The sequence below is a fragment of the Crotalus tigris genome, unplaced genomic scaffold (assembly GCF_016545835.1).
Source record: "Crotalus tigris isolate CLP2741 ecotype Arizona unplaced genomic scaffold, ASM1654583v1 scf7180000018371.15429387391:27106975, whole genome shotgun sequence".
NCBI lineage: Eukaryota > Metazoa > Chordata > Lepidosauria > Squamata > Viperidae > Crotalus > Crotalus tigris.
In genome coordinates, this window is record NW_024096970.1 from 12745558 (window position 1) to 12767127 (window position 21570).

The following is a 21570-nucleotide window of genomic DNA, read 5'->3' on the forward strand; positions in this document are numbered from 1 at the left end:
ACTTTTTGAAAACCATTCTCACCAGCAACGAAGACCTATTCCAGAAAGGTAAAACCTGCTTTTATTGTGTGCCTTCGTTGTGGATGTTTTTCCGACAAGTTTCTAGCTAGCCCTTGACGGAATAGGAATACGGAATAACCAAAGTGAACTCGGAAGCTGAGAACTGTGGGTGGTTCTACTTACTCAAAGTTTACGGATTGATGTCAGCGATCTTTCTACTTCCGAGAAAATGGCGGCGGCGTGGGGAGCTACTTTGGTCGCTCTTGTCCGCAATTGCGGGAGGCGCGGGGTGCTCGTGCTTGGCAGCTTCCGGGGACTCAGACGCTGGACGAGCCCTTGGCTCGCAACCGCCTCCCTGCTCGGTGGGGGCGCCTTGGTGGGGTCCTGCAGACGATGGAGCGGGCAGGAGGGGACCGGCGGCTTCTTCCTGGTCCTGGCGCAAGTGAGTGGAGAAACTGCTATTAAATGACATTATTAGTGTTTGCGGGTGGGGAGAGGGTTCTCTAGAGTCTAGGTGCTTTCTGCTGGAGATTCCTTACTCCAGTTCTCTCTTGGCCCGATAGCTCCAGATATGAAGGGCTACAGCTCCCATTATTCGCGACCAACAGGGTTGCTGTAGTGTGGGGTGTGGATGCTGGGAGTTGGAATTTAGCATGTATGGAGCAGGCGCTAGGTTAGAGATCCCATGGATCTTCTTTAATGACAATGTGTCCTTAAACGGCTCTTTCAGGTCTTCTAATGGTACTCCCTTCACTGCTGTAATTGAGTCCATCCATTTCACTACTCATTCTCTTCTCTTTCCTTCCACTTTCCTAGCATTAGAGCCTTTTCCAGAGAGCTGGGTCTTCCCATAATGTGTCTGAAGTAGAATAATTTGAATCTGGTCATTTGTGCCTCAAGTGAGAACTCTGAGTTGATTTGTCCAATAATTATTGATTTGTTTTCTTGGCTGTCCATAATATAATCTTCTCCAGAGCTGAAGAACTTTCTTGGATGAGAAGTGGAACGTCTTCAAAGAAAAAACAAGGAAGTCCAGTTGCCTTGTGAAAAAGCATATTTGGGACAATTATGATCTGGATGACTGAGAATCTCCATAGACATACTCTTATCCAATACCAAAGTTCAGAAGCATCAATACTTTTCCTAGCCCCATGGTGGCGAACCTATGGCACGAGTGCCATAGGTGGCACACAGAGCCCTCTCCGTGGGCATGCACACCGTTGTCCCAGTCCTAGGCCTTCAGCTGGGTTTTATAAAACCTTTTCGCTTTAGGCCTCCACCGCAGTGTACAAAAACAAAAAAAAAGGTTCAATCAGTCAATTTCTCGCAGGGAAAAAAAAATCTCACAAAGTTGGAATTGATTGATTTAACTTTTTAGTCCCACCCCATCTGCCATTACCACCACAGCCACACCCACCCAATGGGCCACACCCACCTGGCACCAGATGATACATAAGTGGGTTTTGGGTTGCAGTTTGGGCACTTGGTCTCTAAAAGGTTCGCCATCACTGTCCTAGCCTACTTCTTTGAAATCCAACTTTTCTTTCCATAGAGTATCACAGGAAATACCATGCCTTGCACAATTCTGATCTTCATAGGTATAGAGACATGACAGCATTGGAACATCTTTTCCAAAGTCTTTGTGGCTCAACCAAGTCCTAGTCTCTGGCATATTTCTTCATTACTTGTTCTTTTATTGTTAATCCTAAAAGGCAGAAGGTATCCACCACTTTAATATCTTCATTTTCAATTATAAGCCTGGTTGTTGTATCTGTTCTCTTTAATTTGATCTGTATATTTAGTTTTAGTTATATATTTTCATGGCATTCCTTGAATTTTATTGCTAGAGCTTGCAGATCCTTTGCATTTTCAGCTACCAAGGTAGTGTCATTAGCATGGCACAGATTATTGTTGTTTCTTCTTCAAGTTTTAAAACTATGTTCATCTTCTTCCTAACTGACTTCCCTTAATATACATTTAGCATACGGAGCAAATAAATAAGGGGAACATATACATCCTTGCTATACTCTTGAAGAGAATAGAATATAGAATAACCTTGGAGGTCTTCTAGTCTAACCCCCTGCTCAGGCAGGAAACCCTATACCATTTCAGACAAATGGTTGTCTAATCTCTTCTTAAAAACTTCCAGTGTTGGAGCATTCACAACTTCTGGAGGCAAATTGTTCCACTGATTAATTATTCTAACTGTCAGGAAATTTCTTCTTAGCTCTAGGTAGCTTCTCTCTTTGATTAGTTTCCATTCATTGCTTCTTGTCTATCTTCAGGTGCTTTGGAGAATAGCTTGACTCCCTCTTCTTTGTGACAACCCCTGAAATATTGGAACACTGCTATCATGTCACCCCTAGTCCTTCTCTTCATTAGACTAGACATACCTAATACCAGCAACTGTTCTTTATATGCTTTAGCCTCCAGTCCCCTGATCATCTTTGTTGCTGTTCTCGGTACTCTTTCTAGAGTCTCAACATCTTTTTTACATTGTGGTGACCAAAAGTGGATGCAGTATTTCAAGTGTGGCCTTACCAGGGCATTATAAAGTGATACTAACACTTCACATGATCTTGATTCTATCCCTCTGTTAATTAATGCAGCCTAGAACTGTTGGCTTTTTTGGCAGCTGCAGCACACTGCTAGCTCATATTTAAGTGATTGTCCACTAGGGCTCCGAGATCCCTCTCACAGTTACTACTATTTCATGTGGTTTGAAGCCCTTTTCTTTGGATCCTCTATGGCAGCGGTCCCCAACATTTCTGGCTCTGTGGACCATCGGTGGCAGCAGGGGAGGATGGTTTTATGCATGCAACGTAATCCCACACATGCTCAAATGGAGCTTTGTGTGCTCACCTGCCGCTTGCATGGACCGATTCCCATACTGGTCTGCAGACCTAGGGTTGCAGACTCCTGCTGTATGGCATTTTTCTTTTCCATGACATTAAAAAGTAAAAGTGCCTTCAAGTGAAGCTTATTATATTTTCTCTCTTCATTTACAAAATTATAAACCATAAACAGAATGCAATAATACAAAAGGTAGCCAGTGATATAATACAATACTAAAAATAGTAGAGAGATAAAAATAATAATAAGAAAAACACTGAATGAAACACCTAGAGAATTTTTTTAAAAATCCAGCGCTAAATATCTAAAATATATATTAAACATGTAAAAAACACTTATTTTCAGATAATATCTTACAATGCTATAAAATAGAGTATTAGGTATGTCTAGTTTAATGAAGAGAAGGACTAGGGGTAACATGATAGCAGTGTTCCAATATCTCAGGGGTTGCCACAAAGAGGAGGGAGTCAAGCTATTCTCCAAAGCACCTGAAGGCAGGAAAAGAGGCTATGTATGGAAACTAATCAAGGAGAGAAGCAACCTAGAACTAAGGAGAAACTTCCTGACAGTTAAGCCTGAATAAAAATGAGAAACTAATTCTAATGGATTCCACAAAATGATTGCATGTCTGGACTGTACAAATAGTCCTCAAGTTATGACCATTCACTTTGGGACTTAGGACTGGACTTCAAAGTTCTAGCTGAAACTGTAGCACCTCTACACACAAACGCAGCACTCCCCATCTGCTCGTAGTCCCTGCCGACCCACATTTGCTTCATGCTTCCTGCCTGTGGCATCCACCCATCTGTTCTCATTCTTTGCAGCACCTGCTAGTGGCATGCCCATGGTCCTTGTTTTGGTCTTCCACTTTTTCCTGCTTAACAATCCACATAGTCCTGGAATTATGACATTAATCAGGACTTCCAGAGTTAACCTATGCTAAGTGATGGGATCACAGGGCATCATACTTTATGGACATGTACAGTAGAAGTTCCAATCCCAACTGCTAGCATAATTCAAGGGCCACTGATATAGATAGATAGATAGATAGATAGATAGATAGATAGATAGATAGATAGATAGATAGATAGATAGATAGATAGATAGATAGATAGATAGGTAGATATACTAAGAAATAAAACGTGAGCACCAGGAAAAGTTAAAACATTAAAAGTTTTATAAAACATTAAAAGTTTAAATATAACACATTTAAAAGTTTTTTAAAAAGCAGACCTAGCTGTCGTTGGCTCCTGCCAACATCATCAGGGTGCAAATGAATCAGTGGGAGAGACATTTATAAACAAGCCAGCTCCTGCGCTCAACTCCTGGACCGCGTAAGAGGTCCCAACCGGCCAATCGTTGCACCTGTGTCAATTGCTACATAATTGCTCAGTTTGTCCTCATTCTCCCCATCTACATGCGTACTAGCTTTCACTTTCCCACCTCTCTGCATCTGTGACTCAAGAGGGCACATAGCCTTTCTACAATCTAGTGTGTGATCATTATCACCAAGTTGCTTCTGACCCTCCTCTCCCTTAAAATCTTCTACACAGATGGATCTCTCCCCCCCTCCACCCTTTCGACATCCATCACCATCATGTTCCTGCTCTCTATTCCGAGATCCTATTACAAACACCCGACAAGCACTCGTACTATCGGACTTCCCTTCACACTCAGTTTTTCTAACTACCCTCCTGCTGTAATCCTTAACAGCATCAATCTCCTTTTTTCTTGTAGTAGCTCCTATTCCATTTGGAGAACCAATCCGTGATTCCTGCCGTCCGCTAAGTGGGGCGGCAGATACCCTCTGGGGCGATCGTTTCAGCGTCCGATCTAATTGGCATCCAACAATCACCCTCTCTTCTTTCATCGCTCGAAACGCTGCTGTCCGAGGATGTATGATTGTTCCTGAGGCAGGGAGCTCATGGGCGCTCTCCTCCCGTGCAACCGCAGGGGGCGTGGCTTTCCTCGAATGCAGTGAATAGGGAGGTGGGTTGGACCCGGATGTCATCGTCCTTCTGTCTTGTGGCAATTCCGCTGCTCCATACGAGTGCGAGTGCCTTCCAGGTGGGTGGGTGAGGAAGTCCACAGTAACGGGGGCTTCCATACAAGTGGGGAGAATATTCAGGCCAACGGGGGTGAGGTCTCTAAGGTTGTTGGGTTGCCTCATACACGGAAAGTACGTCTCCATCCTTAAAGTCGGGAGGGTCTCTGATCTTTGGCTGTTATCTTAGAGACCTGGCTTGTTTATAAATGTCTCTCCCACTGATTCATTTGCACCCTGATGATGTTGGCAGGAGCCAACGAAAGCTAGGTCTGCTTTTTAAAAAACTTTTAAATGTTTTATATTTAAACTTTTAACGTTTTATAAAACTTTTAATGTTTTAACTTTTCCTGGTGCTCACGTTTTATTTCTTAGTATGCATACACCCAGGAATCACTCTTTTATTTTTACCATTATTTATATATATATGTATGTATGTATGTATGTATACCATTCTTGTTTTACTTTGAATTACTTGCACAAAATTTTAAAAAGAATGATTAGTTTGTATTTAAAACTTTGTGGTTTAAGCAAAGTATTTGCTATCAAATTATTTCACTAAGGTTAATTACAAAAGCATATTACAGAAAAACATTTTTTTCTTGATTAGATTTTGTACTATACTGTAAAGAGATTACTATAAAGGTAAACACTTCGTAAATTTGTTATTTGATTTACATCATGTTAAAACAGTTTTATTGCATTGGTGGCTGTGAAATTAATTGAATTGATTGCTGAAATCTGCTTACGCAGGAATAATTTGTAAGACAAATGCTTCTAGTCCAGGATGATGTATAATGTTTTGGAAACATGATATTTTTTATTTTAAAAACATTTCTGCCACCTTTGATTAAAACGATGGAAACTTTTGAAGTTACTTTTGAAGTCTTAATATTTTTTTGAGAAAATAAAATAGAAAACTTTCTCTCACCAACTAAGAGAGACCCTGGATCTCACTGAAGTACATTACAACACTCTATAATAATAGAGTCTGGTTGCATAAGAAATAAAAATAGAATGATGGGAAGCTGCTGCTTCAGATCCTAAAGGCCATAAAAAACTGCTGTTTCTCATTCCTCATACTTCGAGAGCGGTATTCTTGGCCATTTTAATATGGGTGGACCTCAATTTCCAGAGCTGGCTGGGGAATTTTGGAATTGAAGTCCACCCATCTTACAATGGCCAAGGCTGAGAAATACTGCTCTAGATTGTTTAAGGAACTGGCTTTTCTAAAGTTCCTGAAAGGATATTTGAGATAATTTATATTAGATATATTGAACAATTTAAGTACATCAATGTTTCCATATCACTGTAATCGTAGCAAACTTTAAGTGTACATTTATGCCCTGAATTATTCAATTATGAATATTTCACTCACTTTCTTTAATGTCCTTTACATCTTTCCCTTTTTTTAGAGTTTTGAGTGAAGTTAATACATCAGTCTCCTGGGATGCTCAAAATAAATGTTATTCTTCTTTGTGAATACCATGTAGCAAGAAGTACAGTCAATTTCTAGTATTGCTAAATACCAAACATAGTGATACTTTTATCTTTAGCGCTGTATTTCCAGTATCAGAGTCACAGTAATGTACTGCAGAAAAATTTGAGATGGGACACTTCTGTGAAACATCTGTTGTTGGCTTTGACTTAATATTTATTTTCAGATAGCGTGCAATCCTCTGAATTAGCATGCCCACTCCATAGTGTACTTCTCTCATTAGCCAAGTTCAGTTCTGAATGCTTTGTCTTTATGATTTAATTGTTGGAACCTAAGTATTGAGCTCAACCTGTCCTTCATCAATGTTGATTTGTTTTTGCTTTTAACAGTCTTTTTATAAGATGTGTGTGTCAACTCTACCTTCTAGTCAAATTAAATCAAACTCAATTCTTCAGTTTTCTTCTCTGGATATTAAAAGATCAAAGCTTAAAAATTTTAAAAATAAGGCCGTGCCTATATAGTTTTATTGATTTAAGTTTCATTAGATCTCTATTGGCCCTGCTGGCTGGCATCTCCATTCAGCAACATCTGGAGAGCCTGAGTTTCTTCTTCCATCCTATATATATTATGGCTGAAAGAGCACTAGCCAGCCTCTGTTTCAAACACAAGACCCATATTTATAAGATATAAAGAGTGGGATTGTAAAACATGTTTGATGCTTTGCCAGCAGCTTTTCCCAGCTTGTGCACTTACATGAACTCATGTGGGAGATGTTCAGAGTTCCATTTTTAATCCTCAGCCTGACATGTCAAATTTGTGAGTTTATGCAACAAATTTCCTGGATGCTGCTGCTGAAAATACATGAGTAAAAATTCTAAGTAAGTTTGTAAAATGATAATGATCAATATTTATAAAATACACTTAATTTACAAAGCTATGATTTTCTTTTATTATTTTTTTTCCCATGACCAATGTTAAAAATTGGTATAGCTTTGTCTCCACCATTTTTAAAAAAACAACAGAACATTCTGCAAATTAATTTTTCACTGTGGGTTTAGTATTGAATTTTGATATGTGCACACTAAAACAAAATATTTTTCAAGAGAACCAAATAAAAACAGTATGTCTACATACTGATATCTATGTCTTATTCCTGTCTTATTTCTATATTTTATTTCACATTATTTATTCTTATGCTTGTGCAGATATACCTTTCTATTCGTTATAGATGAATTTTAATTTTTGTAGCCTTCTGGGTTCCTCCTTTTTTTCCTGCAGCCAATATTTGATAATTCTATCTGCTTACAATTACTGTAGTTTGTCTTGGTCTGGGCATTTTCCCTGCTTGTAGAATAGGGAGAAACTGAGGTTCTTTCTTCTCTCCCACTCCTAGCCATCTTTAAGCTGGGATTGTTCTTTTGAGAGTTACAGCTAGACATGCTTGCTTCTGGCATGAACCATCATTAATGATCCTAGTTAAAATCCCTAGAAATGGAGAAAAAGTTCATTGGCTACTGGTAGTGCTCAACTTATGACCACAATTGAGCCCAAAATTTATTATGTTAAGTGAGAAATTTGTTAAGTGAGTTTTGCCCCATTTTATGACTTTTTCACCACATTTATTAAGTGAATCACTGCAGTTCTTAAATTAGTAACACTGTTGTTAGTGAATCTGGTTTCCCCATTGGCTTGTTTGTCAGAAGGTCACAAAAGGGGATCACATGACTCTGGGACACTGCAACCATCATAAATGTGAGTCAGTTGTCAAGCATTCAAATGTAAATCACACGATCATGGGCCTGCTATAACCATCATAAGTGTGAAAAATGGTCATAAGACACTTTTTTCAATGCGGCTGTAACTTTGGTCACTAAATGGTTGTACGTTGAGGACTACCTATAATAGATGAAGGTACTATTGAGGTTTGACTCTGCTGCTGCTGCTGCTCAATAGTTCGCCAACACTTCTCTGCTGTAGCCATTCCCAGTGTGATATCCTACCTGCATCCATCACTTCACTGTTCCTAACTCTTCAGTGTCAGGCTGCTCTCCTACATGCCAACTCACCCACGCCTCTAGAATGCTTACTTCTGTGAAAATGTGCTTTCCTGCCACACACATAAACACCCAGATAGCTTTTTTTTCCCCTTTCATCAGAGCAAGGGTAGATCTTCCATTTTACGTTGGATCAAAGACCTGGCTTTGAGGCAAGAAAGAGGGGTTTCTAGTGACCACTGCAAGGATCTCCTCCCACAAAATAATTGTGGAAGAAATATACTATGCTTTTCAGAAAAGGCATACCTTTTCAGCTGTTATTGAAAGAGATAATATAAAATCTTTAAGGGTTGATATTTTATTTACTTTCTTTTTTGATCCACAGCAATGCTGAATTTCAGGGCAAAGAATATAGTAGTATAGAAACCTTATTTTGCAGTTTTTGTCTAGTTTGATCTTAAAAGTCACTGTAATTGCCTGTACTAACTATAATTAAACCATTTAAACTTCCAACATTGCATGAGTTTTATATACAGTGTGTTAAGTTAGTTCAAGTTTCAGCTATCTCTGAAGTTTAAATAACTCAAGCATTAAATATATCATGAGCATCATAGTTTGCATTACTGAAATGCAGACATTGTTATGCTGAGTGACTAAAACAGTCAATAATATAGTCAGTATGGAATCTGTAAGGCCGTAATGTTATATTTAAATTTAGAAATGGATTTTTGTTAAGGGTGTGCATTTGTTTCACAACACGGTATCACTTACAGCCTGTAAATGCAAGATATTTATATCTTGAGCATTGGCTTTGAAAATATACTCACACATCCATGGTTTGTGTTAATGTTTCATTAAGGCTAGTAGAAGATGTGCAGTGAAGCGTCACATAGTTTTTTTAATCTGCGTATCAGTTTGTTAGGAATTTTAAGTACCTCTGTGTTGTGAAGATGTTAAAATTATTGATTTCTCCATGTCAGATTTGATTGATTCTGTAAGATGTGAAAAAATAAAATTTATTTATGGAAAAATTAGCAGACTTGGGGTCCTTAACTTTGCTGCCTCTTGAAATAAATATAGTATATGTTTATTAAGACAGCAGTCAGGTCAGGATGATTATAGAGATGGTTTTCTTTCAGAGGTACTGGGTAACCAAAGAAAGTACAGTTGAGGTAGCTGACGTTTTTAGAATTCTTGATTGCTTTCTAATGTTCTCTAATATTCAAGCCTTTATTTTTCAATAACTGTAGTTTGAACAGTGTACAGGGTTTCTAAATCATGGAGATTACTGAGAAGATGCTTTCATTAAGATAAAACTATAGTACAAGCCAAATGACTGTACTGTCATTAGTCATCAGTTTCTCTTTCAGTGCTATGATACTTGGCACTTGATTATGATCCTGGGTTTTAAGTTGCAGCATCTTTATAATATATATCAATCTTTGTTTTTACTATCATTAATCCTATCAAACTTGGCATTTGAAGGATTTTTTTTTTTAGTCTTATACAAATATAAATCATGGAGATAAGTTGAGGAAGAGCCATAATGTTAAAGAGTTAGGTATTGTGCTTGTCAAAAATAAAACTAAATTTCCCTAAATTGACATAGAAATGATTTTTTTAGAAGATTTGTACATAAATTGAATTGTTAGAGAAGCTAAAATTGCTTTAAATATGTTATGCACCAGATTTAGGAACTATCAGGTTCACAATTCTTCCTGATAGTAGAAGATGACAGGAATTGTAGTCGGAACTTCAGGATATGGAAATGGAGGAAGAATAGAGTTGATTCAATTGTGTAACTTGATGCAGGGCATATTCTACATTCCATTAAGTCCCATCTATTAATTGAAGGAGACTGACTAATCTGTTAAATTAAAGGAATGATATTCCCAACACAACTGTACAATACCTTTGTTATACAATAACTGGGTTGTTGCATTCCTTATTCAGGAAGGAATTAAACTGTTATAATTATCTACTCTTAACAGTGAAGAGTTAAGGCTTTTCAGAGGCTTTCTTTATTGACAGTATCATCGTTAAAAAAAAGAGAAGAAAATGCTAGTTGTAGGTAAAAATTCATATTACAGAATCTTTACCTGCGTACTTTCAATATTTATATCTAGTAAAGCATAACAAACAAATACTTGCAATAATAGTTGATTTACAACAGTTCATTTAGTGATCATTTAAAGTTACAATGGCACTGAAAAAAGTGACTTACAATTGTTTTTCACATGTAACAACTTATTTTGCAGCATTCCTATGGTCACATGATCAAAATTCAGACACTTGGCAACTGACTCATATTCAGGACACTACACTGTAGTGTCCTGGGGTCATGTGATCCTCTTTTGTGACCTTCTGATAAATATAGTCAATGAGGAACAGATTCATTTAACAATCGTGTTACTAACTTAACAACTGTGGCAAGAAAGGTCGTAAAATGGAATAAAATTCACTTAATTGTCACACTTAGCAACAGAGATTTTGGGCTCAATTGTAATCATAAGTTGAGGACTACCTGTGTGTGTGTGGGTGTGTGTATGTGTATAAACAAACACATACACAAACATATATACATGTACATACACATTCTTATTCATATACATATGTATATCCTGCCTATCTGATCTTTAGCTTCTACCGAACAAATTTTCTCTAAGGTGGAAGATTTTCTAAAAGCTCTGTAGTTGTAGCAGAAGATCTGAATACCAGAACTGGACTAAACAATGACGCAGCAGAAACTAGTGAGTAAAGTTTTGTTTTTGAAAGGGTATGCTTAATCCTGGATTTTCTTTTCAACTTTTTAAATCTGCATTATTATGTGAAGTATAAGAGAATAGGTGAGGAGTATGATAAAGAGATACACCACCGCACAAGCCTGAGCGAGAGATGGCTGGAGCTGCAAGGCTGTCAGGGCTCAGCGGAAGTACCAGGATCAGTGCTGCTTTCTAGCTGATCGGCGCTTCTTCAGGATGGTCAGGGCTCAGTGGAAGCGCCAGGATCAGCGCAACTGATTCATATTTATGATGGTCACAGTGTCCCAGGGTCATGTGAAGTGACCAAAACCTGCTGCAACCACCCAGCAGACGGGAATAAAAACCAAACACCCCCCCACCTCACCCCCACTGCCAATCCTCAACAGAAATGCTCACAACAATGAAAACCTCAGACAGGAGGAAGAGCGCTGCTGGGTGGGCAGGCAGGTGTCTTGCTTGGCTGTGGCTTGGGGGCACCTTTTTCAGTGCCATTGTAACTTCTAAGAGTCACTAAGCGAACTGTTGTAAGTCGAGGACTACCTGTACTTTATCACTTTTTTCATATATATTTTTTTTGGTCATCAAGTTTTTGACACCTTGCTAGGCGACTGGTGGTACTCGGATGTTGCCGTATCCTAAAAGTGGTACAATGGGTGAAAAGGTTGAAAAGCCCTGGCCTAAATGACTTGGGTTCATACTTTGAAATCAAGTTTAACATATTATTTGATTAGTAAGCATGACATGTCTGAATTGATTACTATATTTAACTGTATAGGAATTATTGCTTAGATACGTAATCTAACCTGTGGGTCGTGACCCCATTTGGGGTCAAACGACCATTTCACGGGGGTCACCAAACAAGGCTGTCCACCATTTTTTCCCCCTTTTCTTTAGCTGTGCTACTCCCTCTTATTCTATTGGCTTTTGAAAGCCAATAGAATAGACTCTATTCAAGAGACTCTATTCTATTGGCGTTCGAAAGCCAATAGAATAGACTCTCTTGAATAGTGTCTAATTCTATTGGCTTTCAAAAGCCAATAGGAATTGTCCAGGCTGTCTCTGCCCTGCTGAGACCGCCAAAAGCCCCAGTCTGCAAATGGTGCCGCAAGGAAAGCTTCCCTCCCTGCTGAGCAACTACTAAAAGTAAGTAAAAGAGGGCCAGGGGTGGGAGGTGGGAGGCCGGCGAGTGCAGGGAGGCCTCTGGTGCGCGTGGGGCCCGGCGGGTGCCTTACCTGCCTGGGCTGGGCCAGCTGGTGGCCCAGCCGGTGGTCGCCCTGTGCCGTCGCTGCCGCTTGCCGTGGCCACCCAGGAGTGCCTGGGCCTGCCAAGGTAATGCTAGCGGGGCAGCGGCGGGCACAGGGAGGGTTGCTGCCATGGGGAGGGGCCCGGCGGGTGCCTTACCTGCCTGGGCTGGGCCAGCTGGTGGCCCAGCCGGTGGTTACCCTGTGCTGTCGCTGCCCCTTGCCAGCTAGGCCTTGGCCAGCGCAGGGGGCAACACCACGCATGCGTGGCATTCCCGGGCAGGGAAAATCCTTGACTTACAACCGGTTGGATAGTCCTCGATTTACGACCAGTTGGGGGTCGCGGCATTAAAAAGGTTGAGAACCACTGCGTTATAACCTCTTTTTATGTCATTAATTATAGATCAAATGCTGTAAAAATTGTTCCAAACTCTTAAAAACCTAAAAAACTTTCAAAACAGAATTATAGCTGCTCTGGAACATAAAATGTATTGCACTTTCTCTGCCATCCCACTGATAAATAGATTTAAATGAGCGTAGTAGAGCAGATCAAAATGAAGGTGGTATGGCTAATAAAATAATAGCAGTCTTTTGGTCTGTAATTCCTCCTTAGATTAGATACATGATACTTTGTTGGCACAAAGTTCAAAAGCCTATTCCCATAGTATTAGTAATTTGATTTCAGTCATGCACAGGCTTGTTGACAGCTATTTACTAGAAATCTCCTGTATAGTTGAAGAGGTAGACCAGGTATCCTGTTGTGCAGTAATAAGGATATTGGCATTCCAGTCACAAGAGCTATTTTTAGCTCAAGCTTTAGGTTTTTGATGGTGTTGCATTTTACTAATAATAAATGCAGTATATTTGCCAAATCGTAGAGATCTGACTATATTTTAACTTAATACTATTTTGTTCCTCCTTTAGGCAGTGAAGAAATTCATGGAAATTTTTATTTAAGTATTTAAAGCAAAATACATAGCATAACCATGCAAAGATTTCTTCTCTAGTTTATCATGAACTAGTTAAATTAGTTTATTTTAAATCTAAATTCCTTTGCTTTTTCAAGATTAAAGTTAGAATACAAAGCATCATGAGTAATTTTTAAAAGAAAAGCAAAATAGAAATAAATATAAACCTTTTAAAGCTCACTGCACTGAAGGACTTGACATATATTTTTCTAATTGTTATAAGAGCCCTAAAAAGTATTACATACTACTTAGCTAACACAGGGAAAGTGCCGAAGACCAGGGCTTAAATAATCTTTAAACAAGTATATTCCTAATATTTCTTAGCTACTATCCATAGATTTGTCCAAGAAATAAAGTGATTATTCAGTATTGAAGCAAAATTGGGGGAAAATTATATTATTGAATGAATCTTGGTTCCGTGCAGTTTTCTTGACAATACATTTAAGAACTGGTTTAGTATTGCCTTCTTCCTCAGGCTAGGAGAGAGTGATTGGCCAAAGTCACGAGCTGGCTTCATATGTAAGGGAAAACTAAAATTCATAGTTTCTAGTAATACTTTTAGCAATTCTACCAAATTGGCTCAAATATAAATTGCCAATAATGCCATTTCTTAGAATTTATTTACATGTATCAAGTTTTTTGTAGCATTAAAAACTCTGGTTTAAATCGCCCAGAATTTCCTTGAACTGTGAAATGGTCAGTGTATGAGTTTAATCAATAATAATAGTTTCTATAAAGCTCAGTCTTATAATGTGATAAAAATGGATGACAAATACTTTCAGCAGGGTTTTCCAAGATAAAATCATTACTACATGTAGATAAAATCTCTGTGAAATTAACTTGCTGTGGTTGCATTTGGGAAGTGGGAGAGAGTATGGTTGCTCTTTTAAGAAATCAGTGCTAAGGAACAACAGAGTTAAGATTGCATAGCTTCTCCTCTGCAGCGTTGACTTTTATTTAGCTTACATTCAGGAATAATGCTGTGAATCATACTACTCCATTCCTATCTCAGAAGGCTGAGAGCCTGCAATAAACCACTATTGATAGGCTTTCCTTGCAGAGTAGAGCACAATTATCACCAAGCTGAAATAGGCCCAAGACAAGCAATTCCATGGCTTTTTCAGCTCCAGCATACAGGCTTTCCTTATTTTTCTCCATATTAATTTTAAAGACCTTTGTTCAGATTCCTTTTTTCCCCAAGTGACAATGTTCAATGCAAATTGGACCTCAAAATGAATCCCAAAGTTACTATACCTAATATGTACTCAATATGGCCAACTTCTAGATTCCTTTTAAAACATCTGCCAATCACTTTGAAATGTTTGTCAGATAGTACACTGAGAAAGTAATGCTAAGGTAGGAATAAATCTTTGCATACCATGTACTGTAGTTTTGAGCTTTAACCTGCATTTCTTTATATCTTCCACTGTGTTTGTATTGCTTGTATTCTTGCTGTTTTCTGAATTGCTCCATCGCACACTGTATTTTAGTGATTTTAGAGAACAGGAAATAATATTTTCTTCATCTCATTACTCTGTAACAGAGCTAGGCATTAAAAAAATGCAAACTGTACAATTTAAATAGTGTAATATTTGTTCACCTAGATATTGAGATTTTCAGCAATGACCCCAACTGTTCAGGAATCCCTGAATTTTTCAATCAATGTAAACTAAAGAGATGCTTTTAAGAACATCAGACAAATCATAGGAAATTATTTTGGCCAGGCTTTACTCACAATTAATTTAATAAAAGATGGAAAGCCTATACTAAAACCCTTTATAAATTGAGACTATTTTGTTATTGTTGTTGTTGTTGCAAAGTCGTGTCCGACCCATAGATATAAAAACATTCCTAGAAAAAGAATGTATTTGAGAAGAGACTCCATTAAAAAATGGAGTGAGAGAGGCAATAGATCAGCTGTCAAATAGGAAAGCAGATTAAATATCCGTGGGACTGTTCAAACCTAGAGGAGAAGAGGCAGTTAGATGCTATCAGCACTATGCCACAAATATGAAACAAGACAGTGTGGTTTAGAGCAGGGATCCCCAACCTGTGGGCTGTAGCCCACTATCAGTCCATAGCCTATTCACAAACAGGCTGCATGAGTGGCTGGTTGTGCGTGCGCACATTGCGGGCACTCAGCACATCACTTGCACAAATGTCGCAGGCACTCAGGGCCTCATTCATGCAAGCGTCGTGGGCACTCAGAGCCTCACTCACACGAGCATTGCGAGCTCACTCATGCAAACATCATTGTTGCTCGATCCCACTCACAAAACCAATGGATGCTCGTACATTTGCACATATATGTGCCTTCCCCTCCCACAAAACCATCCCCTCTTACCCCCTCCCCCACCAGGCCGCCAGCCCAGACAGGTTGGGGAACTCTGATCTAGAGATTGGACAAGATTGGTACTTTCCTGAAGAAGGAGGTATTAGACATTGCAAATTATAAACCATTGCACTAATTCTTTAGGCAAACAAAATTTTGCCTTAAGGTATTAAACTTAACAAAAGAGTACAGTGCTATATCTGGAGAGAGAAATGACAAATGAACAGGCAGTTTTCAGAAAAGGCAGAGTGACATGAAATCAGATAATATAAGAAGAATAATGGAGAGAGCAAGAGAATTTAAAGAAGGTTTGTCTTTGTTTTATTGACTACACTTAGGCCTTTGTTTAGATTATGCCAAAAGGTGGAATTTAATAGGTGTACCAGAACACCTGATTATTTTCAGAGGAATCATGTTCTTGTTTACTGTAAACAAGAAGCTCCTGTAAGAACTGACTTTGGAGAAACTGAAGGGTTCAGAATAAACAAAGGAAGAGATGAAGATGGTACGCATTGTCTCTGTTTCACTTGTTCAGAGAATATATTTTAAAAGTGGCCGAGTTGGGTGTGATGGAAGCTGGAATCAAAACCGGTGTTCAAAGTTGAGACCTGCTGTTTGAAAAAAGAAGGAAATAAAAAATAAATGCATAATACATCTCAGGGATACAAAATAGGTTGTGTGTGTATACATGTAAGTACAGAGAATAACATTATATCTTATCAGAGCAGCAAACATACCTAACATATATACCTAATATGCCTACCTCCTATTAACCCATTATACCCATCATACCTTCTTAATTGTAAAAGAAAATGTGACACACTGTATCTAACCAATTTGATGAAAATATGACTAACGTCTTGGCATACAATATTGATAAAAAATCTAAAACTGATATATTCTCATTCAAAATTTCATGTTACCTAGTCTTGTTTATGGGAATAATATTAATATGAATATAATTTCAGAGCACTCTACTAATGTATTTAATACTACAGTAGGTTAAATTATAGTGTATTTTAAGACTTCTCCGCCAAGGGCAATAAATTTAACAACATGGTTATTAAAACCTTTGTATAAAACATCATAAGAACAATGCAGACTAAACCATTCTTGCATCCAAAAAGCTGGAATGTAAAGAAGTTTTTATTCTTTATTGCCCCAAGTAAAAACTTGGTGGAAACAGATAAGTGATGACAAAGCTTTGATGTTAATAAACTCAAATGGAAGTAAAAAAAAAATCAAAGTGTGTAAACGACTAGGTTATAAAAAGAGAGATGACAGAGTTATACCCTATAATTAGGTGTAATTTGTGCTTTTGGCACAGCTATTTGTCCTATATGAATGAGAGGCTGTCTTGCATTCTCTTTGCTTGTATAATAGAATTACAGTACTGACACATCTACTTAAACATGTTCAAGATTTTTTTTAATTATTTGACAACAGTGTTTTCCTCCTCTCAAAAACCTTCCCCCTCCTTTCTAAAGAGACATAACTTTAAAAGTGGGAAAAATCTAAGCAAAAGCTTAAGTGGTGCAAATATTTAATAGGGAAAGGGAGTAACAAAGTTTGGGAGAGGGAGGGAAATATAGGAAAATCGCATTTTAGATTTCTGGCACAAATCTTAACCACAGAGGAACTCTTAAGTTGTTCTTCTAGACAACAGAACAATTGAACAATGTAGTTAAATAGTTTGTGACCTTTCTTGTATAAGAGATGTATAAATGATGTCTGATCAGGTTTTAGAAATAACTGTAAACTTAAAAACAATATACCGTATATGCCGGCGTATTAGGCGACCCGGCGTATAAGACAACCCCCGTCTTTATAGCCGGGCCGCATTCCTAGAACGTCGTCTTATACGCTGGAAACTACCAGTATTTTCGGCGTATAAGACGACTCGGCGTATAAGACAACCCCCGTCTTTGGCGCCGATTTCAGCGCTCACAGAAGTCGTCTTATACGCCGGCATTTACGGTAAATATGATCATTATGGCACTAGTCTATATTCCAATAAAATGGCCATTCATGCAGAGGTCAGAAATTGTTATTACAATTAAAAAGTTTGAAACAATTGGGAGAGAATTTAAGTTCTCAGACAGGCTAGAATTTTATATTAAGCAATTTTTGAAACCAGTTTTCAAATAAGATGTCCTTTTTTTAAACTAGGTCAATTTTTATTCAATCTTGCTTAACAGCCTTTTTGTTTTTGCTACCAGCCAGCCAAATGGTCCCATATACACAATTGTGCCCATTGCTTAGCTTCGCTTGCACTAATTTACTTATATGCAACATACATAATTAGAAATGGCAAACTAAAAGAAATTAAATTAAAATTGCTGGAAGAAACTTTAGCAATTGTATGATATGGTGATGATTTTGGGTTTGGAAGTGAGGAAGACTTAATAAGTTTGTCACTGAAGGTGAAAGTTAAGTGCAAGAACAATGAATGAGTAATAAAAGTAGAAGAAAATGTTATTTTTCTTGACTCAAAAATTCAAAAAGATGGTTAGCGTAAGCATGAAAAAAGGAGGCACCTGCTTCTTGGGAGAAAGACTATAACACATGTTTAGATAAAGTGCATTTACTTGACTTAGTAAGGTGCTAAGGGAGGTACTTGGATTTGAATTTCCAATGGTCAGGGACTTTTCAGACACTCAGCAGCCGGGCTCTATTTACAGTCATGTGACTGCATTTTATGACAGTTTTACTGAAAACTAGCATTTACCTCTGACTTTCAGCAAAACTGCCCATAGTTTTTAGTTCACTAAAAACTTCTGCAAAAAAGGTTGTAAAGGGGTGTAAAATCACATGGCCAACCTGCTTTACCTCCATCACAAATTATGACCATGAAGACCAGGCTACATTAACGTTGTACCTCAAAGACTGCCCGTATTCAAGTGGAAAAATATCACAATACTGTTCCTGTATTGCTTAGTCTGTAGCAATGTATGAGTGTGAAAGCTGGACCACTGGAAAGGATAAATATAGAACAATTAATGCCTTCGTACTGGGATGCTAAAGACAATTGTTAAGAGTGCCTTGGACAGCAAGTGGAACAAATAGTTCAAAACTAGATGAAATAAAACTAGACTACTCACTGGAAGAAGTAACAGTTCAGCTGCAGGTTAAATATTTTGGACACAAAGCATAAATAACAATCTTTGGAGGAGGCTCTGATACTTGGGGAAATCGAAGGCAAGGGCAACAGATCAGCAGAAGGCAAGACAGTAAGATAGTATCACTAATATCAGAGCACGAGTTTAGAACTCAAAAAGTGTGGTTACCAATAGATCTGGCTAACTGTTGTCTGTTCAGAAATGATTGACTGAACAATCAGAAATAAAATTTTATTTATTTATACCCAGACCAATAGTAAACATACTCTTAATAGCTCATAACATTAGAGTTATGTAAGAGTGAGATGGTGGACTATATAAATCAAGCAAATAAATATTGCATATTGGGGTAAATAGGAAGAGGAAGAAGCATTAGGTATGTTTGCCACCTGGAGTTGCTTATAAATTAATAAAATTAAGATTTTTTTAAAAAATCTAATAAATGAAATAGATATTTCACTTTAACAAACAGTATTTTGGAGTGGTCTTTTATATTAACATGGTATTGAAAACTCAACATTTTCTGACTCTCTTTTTCTTTGATGAGAACTGATTTGGCAGAAAGAAAACAAAACACTATTTGAAAACTATGACAGCATTTTAAAGAAATATGTGGACCACTTTTTAAAAAAGAAGAAAAACCTGAAGCAGTGAGGTGTTTTTATATATTTATTTAAGAAAAGGCGATAGTGCTAATTAGTCTAACGTGGTCCAAACTATTTGTGTGCCTATGAATCATATTTGACTTTTAGTGACTGCTTGGACTGGTCCCTGCAATTTTCTTGGAAGTTTTTTGGAAGTTGTTTGCCTTTGCCTTCTTCCTTGGCTGCGAGACCCAAAGTCACCCATCCAGTCATCTAGACTGGAACTCTAGTTACTATTCTTGTGCCTTGATCACTACACCAAATTTTCTTTCTTAATCCAGTCTACCATTTGGTATATTAATTTATTTTGACATTAAATCCATTCGGATTTGGTCTTCTAGATTCTGTGGCTAAAAACCTAATGATAGTCATGACTAATAATTAACATATTGTCAGTTTTATTCAATACTGGCTGAGTTGTGGAACTTTTGTATTAGCAAAAGAACATATACATGTGAGGGTACCAACCTTGAATCTGTTTCTACAGATTTACTAGCCAGTAAAACAGACCGGTTTTAAACAATTATATGAAACTTCTGAATATAGGAAGAATATAATAAAATAATTTTAGAATGTATATTAAATTATTAATATAACTATTTTTGTTGTCATTACAAAAGAGAATATTATGGTTTTCTATTTAGTGTGTATTTTAGAAATAAAAAATTAAGTGTTCAAAGGAGGTATTAAATTTTATTGGATTAATTTCCTTTAATAAAACATTTACGATTTCAGCAAAATTTCTCATTGTTAAAGCATCTGTAGATTTCCAGAAATAATATGTTCTTGAATCAGCTTTGTGTGTTTGACTGAGTTTTCAGTCTGTAGCATGAAATATGAAGTAATTGTTGGAAAATGTGCCATACTGATATTCCTCCTGATATTTCACACAGAAGATATATACTTTGCCAAAAAAGTGTACATTTATTCAAAGCCAAATATATTTTGCATATAAATGTATTGTTTCAAACAAACCTATGGTCTCTTTATTAATACATGGTCTAGGGTAAATTTAGCAACAGTGAGAACTGGACGTGGAACCACTGATTGGTTCAAAATTGAGAAAGGAGTCCGACAAGGCTATATTCTGTCGCCCTGCCTATTTAACTTATATGCAGAGCACATCATGAGAAAGGCAGGGCTAGATGAATCAAAAGTTGGAATTAAGATTGTCAGAAGAAATATCAACAACCTAAGATATGCAGATGATACTACTCTAATGGCAGAAAGTGAAGAGGAACTAAAGAGCCTCTTGATGAGGGTGAAGAAGGAGAGTGCAAAAGTTGGCTTGAAACTCAACATTAAGAAAACCAAGATTATGGCATCTGTCCCTCTCAATTTTTGGCAAATAGATGGGGAAGAAATGGAGGTAGCGACAGATTTTATCTTCCTGGGCTCCAAGTTCACCACAGATGGGGACTGCAGGCAAGAAATTAAAAGACGCTTGCTCCTGGGGAGGAAAGCTATGGCAAATCTAGACAGCATACTAAAAAGCAGAGACATCAACCTGCCAACAAAAATATGTTTAATCAAGGCCATGGTTTTCCCAGTTGCAATGTATGGCTGTGAAAGCTAGACCATAAGAAAGGCTGTGCGCCAGAAAATTGAGGCCTTTGAACTATGGTGCTGGAGAAGATTCCTGTGAGTCCCCTGGACTGCAAGGCGATCAAACCGATCAGTCCTAGAGGAGATCAACCCTGATTGCTCTTTGGAAGGCCAGATCCTGAAATTGAAACTCAAGTACTTTGGCCACCTAATGAGAAGGAAGGACTCACTGGAGAAGAGCCTAATGCTGGGAAAGATCGAGGGCAATAAAAGAAGGGGACGACAGAGAATGAGGTGGCTGGACGGAGTCACTGAAGCAGTAGGTGTGAGCTGATGGTAGAGGACAGGAAGGCCTGGAGGAACGTTGTCCATGGGGTCGCGATGGGTCGGACACGACTTCACAACTAACAACAACAGTAAATTTGAGCACCATGTTTAAGAGCTTGGTTTAAAATCACTGTACATTAAGGCAATATCTCAATGAGTCCAAAAAACATCATAATAGGTTGAACTGCCCGTTTATATGGAAGCTATTTCTAATTATACTTGTGAAAGTGAAGTCTCCATATTCTTCTTAAGAATTGGTCAACCGTAGACATACAACTTGATTAGTATGTAGAATCATAAGGT

The 21570-nt window shown here is 37.9% G+C and overlaps 1 protein-coding gene across 5 annotated transcripts in view; it reads left to right on the top strand.

Moving 5' to 3' along the window:
• The first annotated feature begins 204 nt into the window (after positions 1 to 204).
• Positions 205 to 21570, top strand: part of MICU2 (mitochondrial calcium uptake 2) — a 72908-nt gene continuing 51542 nt past the window's right edge. For all 5 annotated transcript variants that reach the window (XM_039351457.1, XM_039351455.1, XM_039351454.1 and 2 more), the window contains exon 1: positions 205 to 442. In XM_039351457.1, the coding sequence (XP_039207391.1) occupies positions 230 to 442 (213 nt within the window). In that variant the 5' untranslated portion in view covers positions 205 to 229. The remainder of the gene's footprint in view (positions 443 to 21570) is intronic.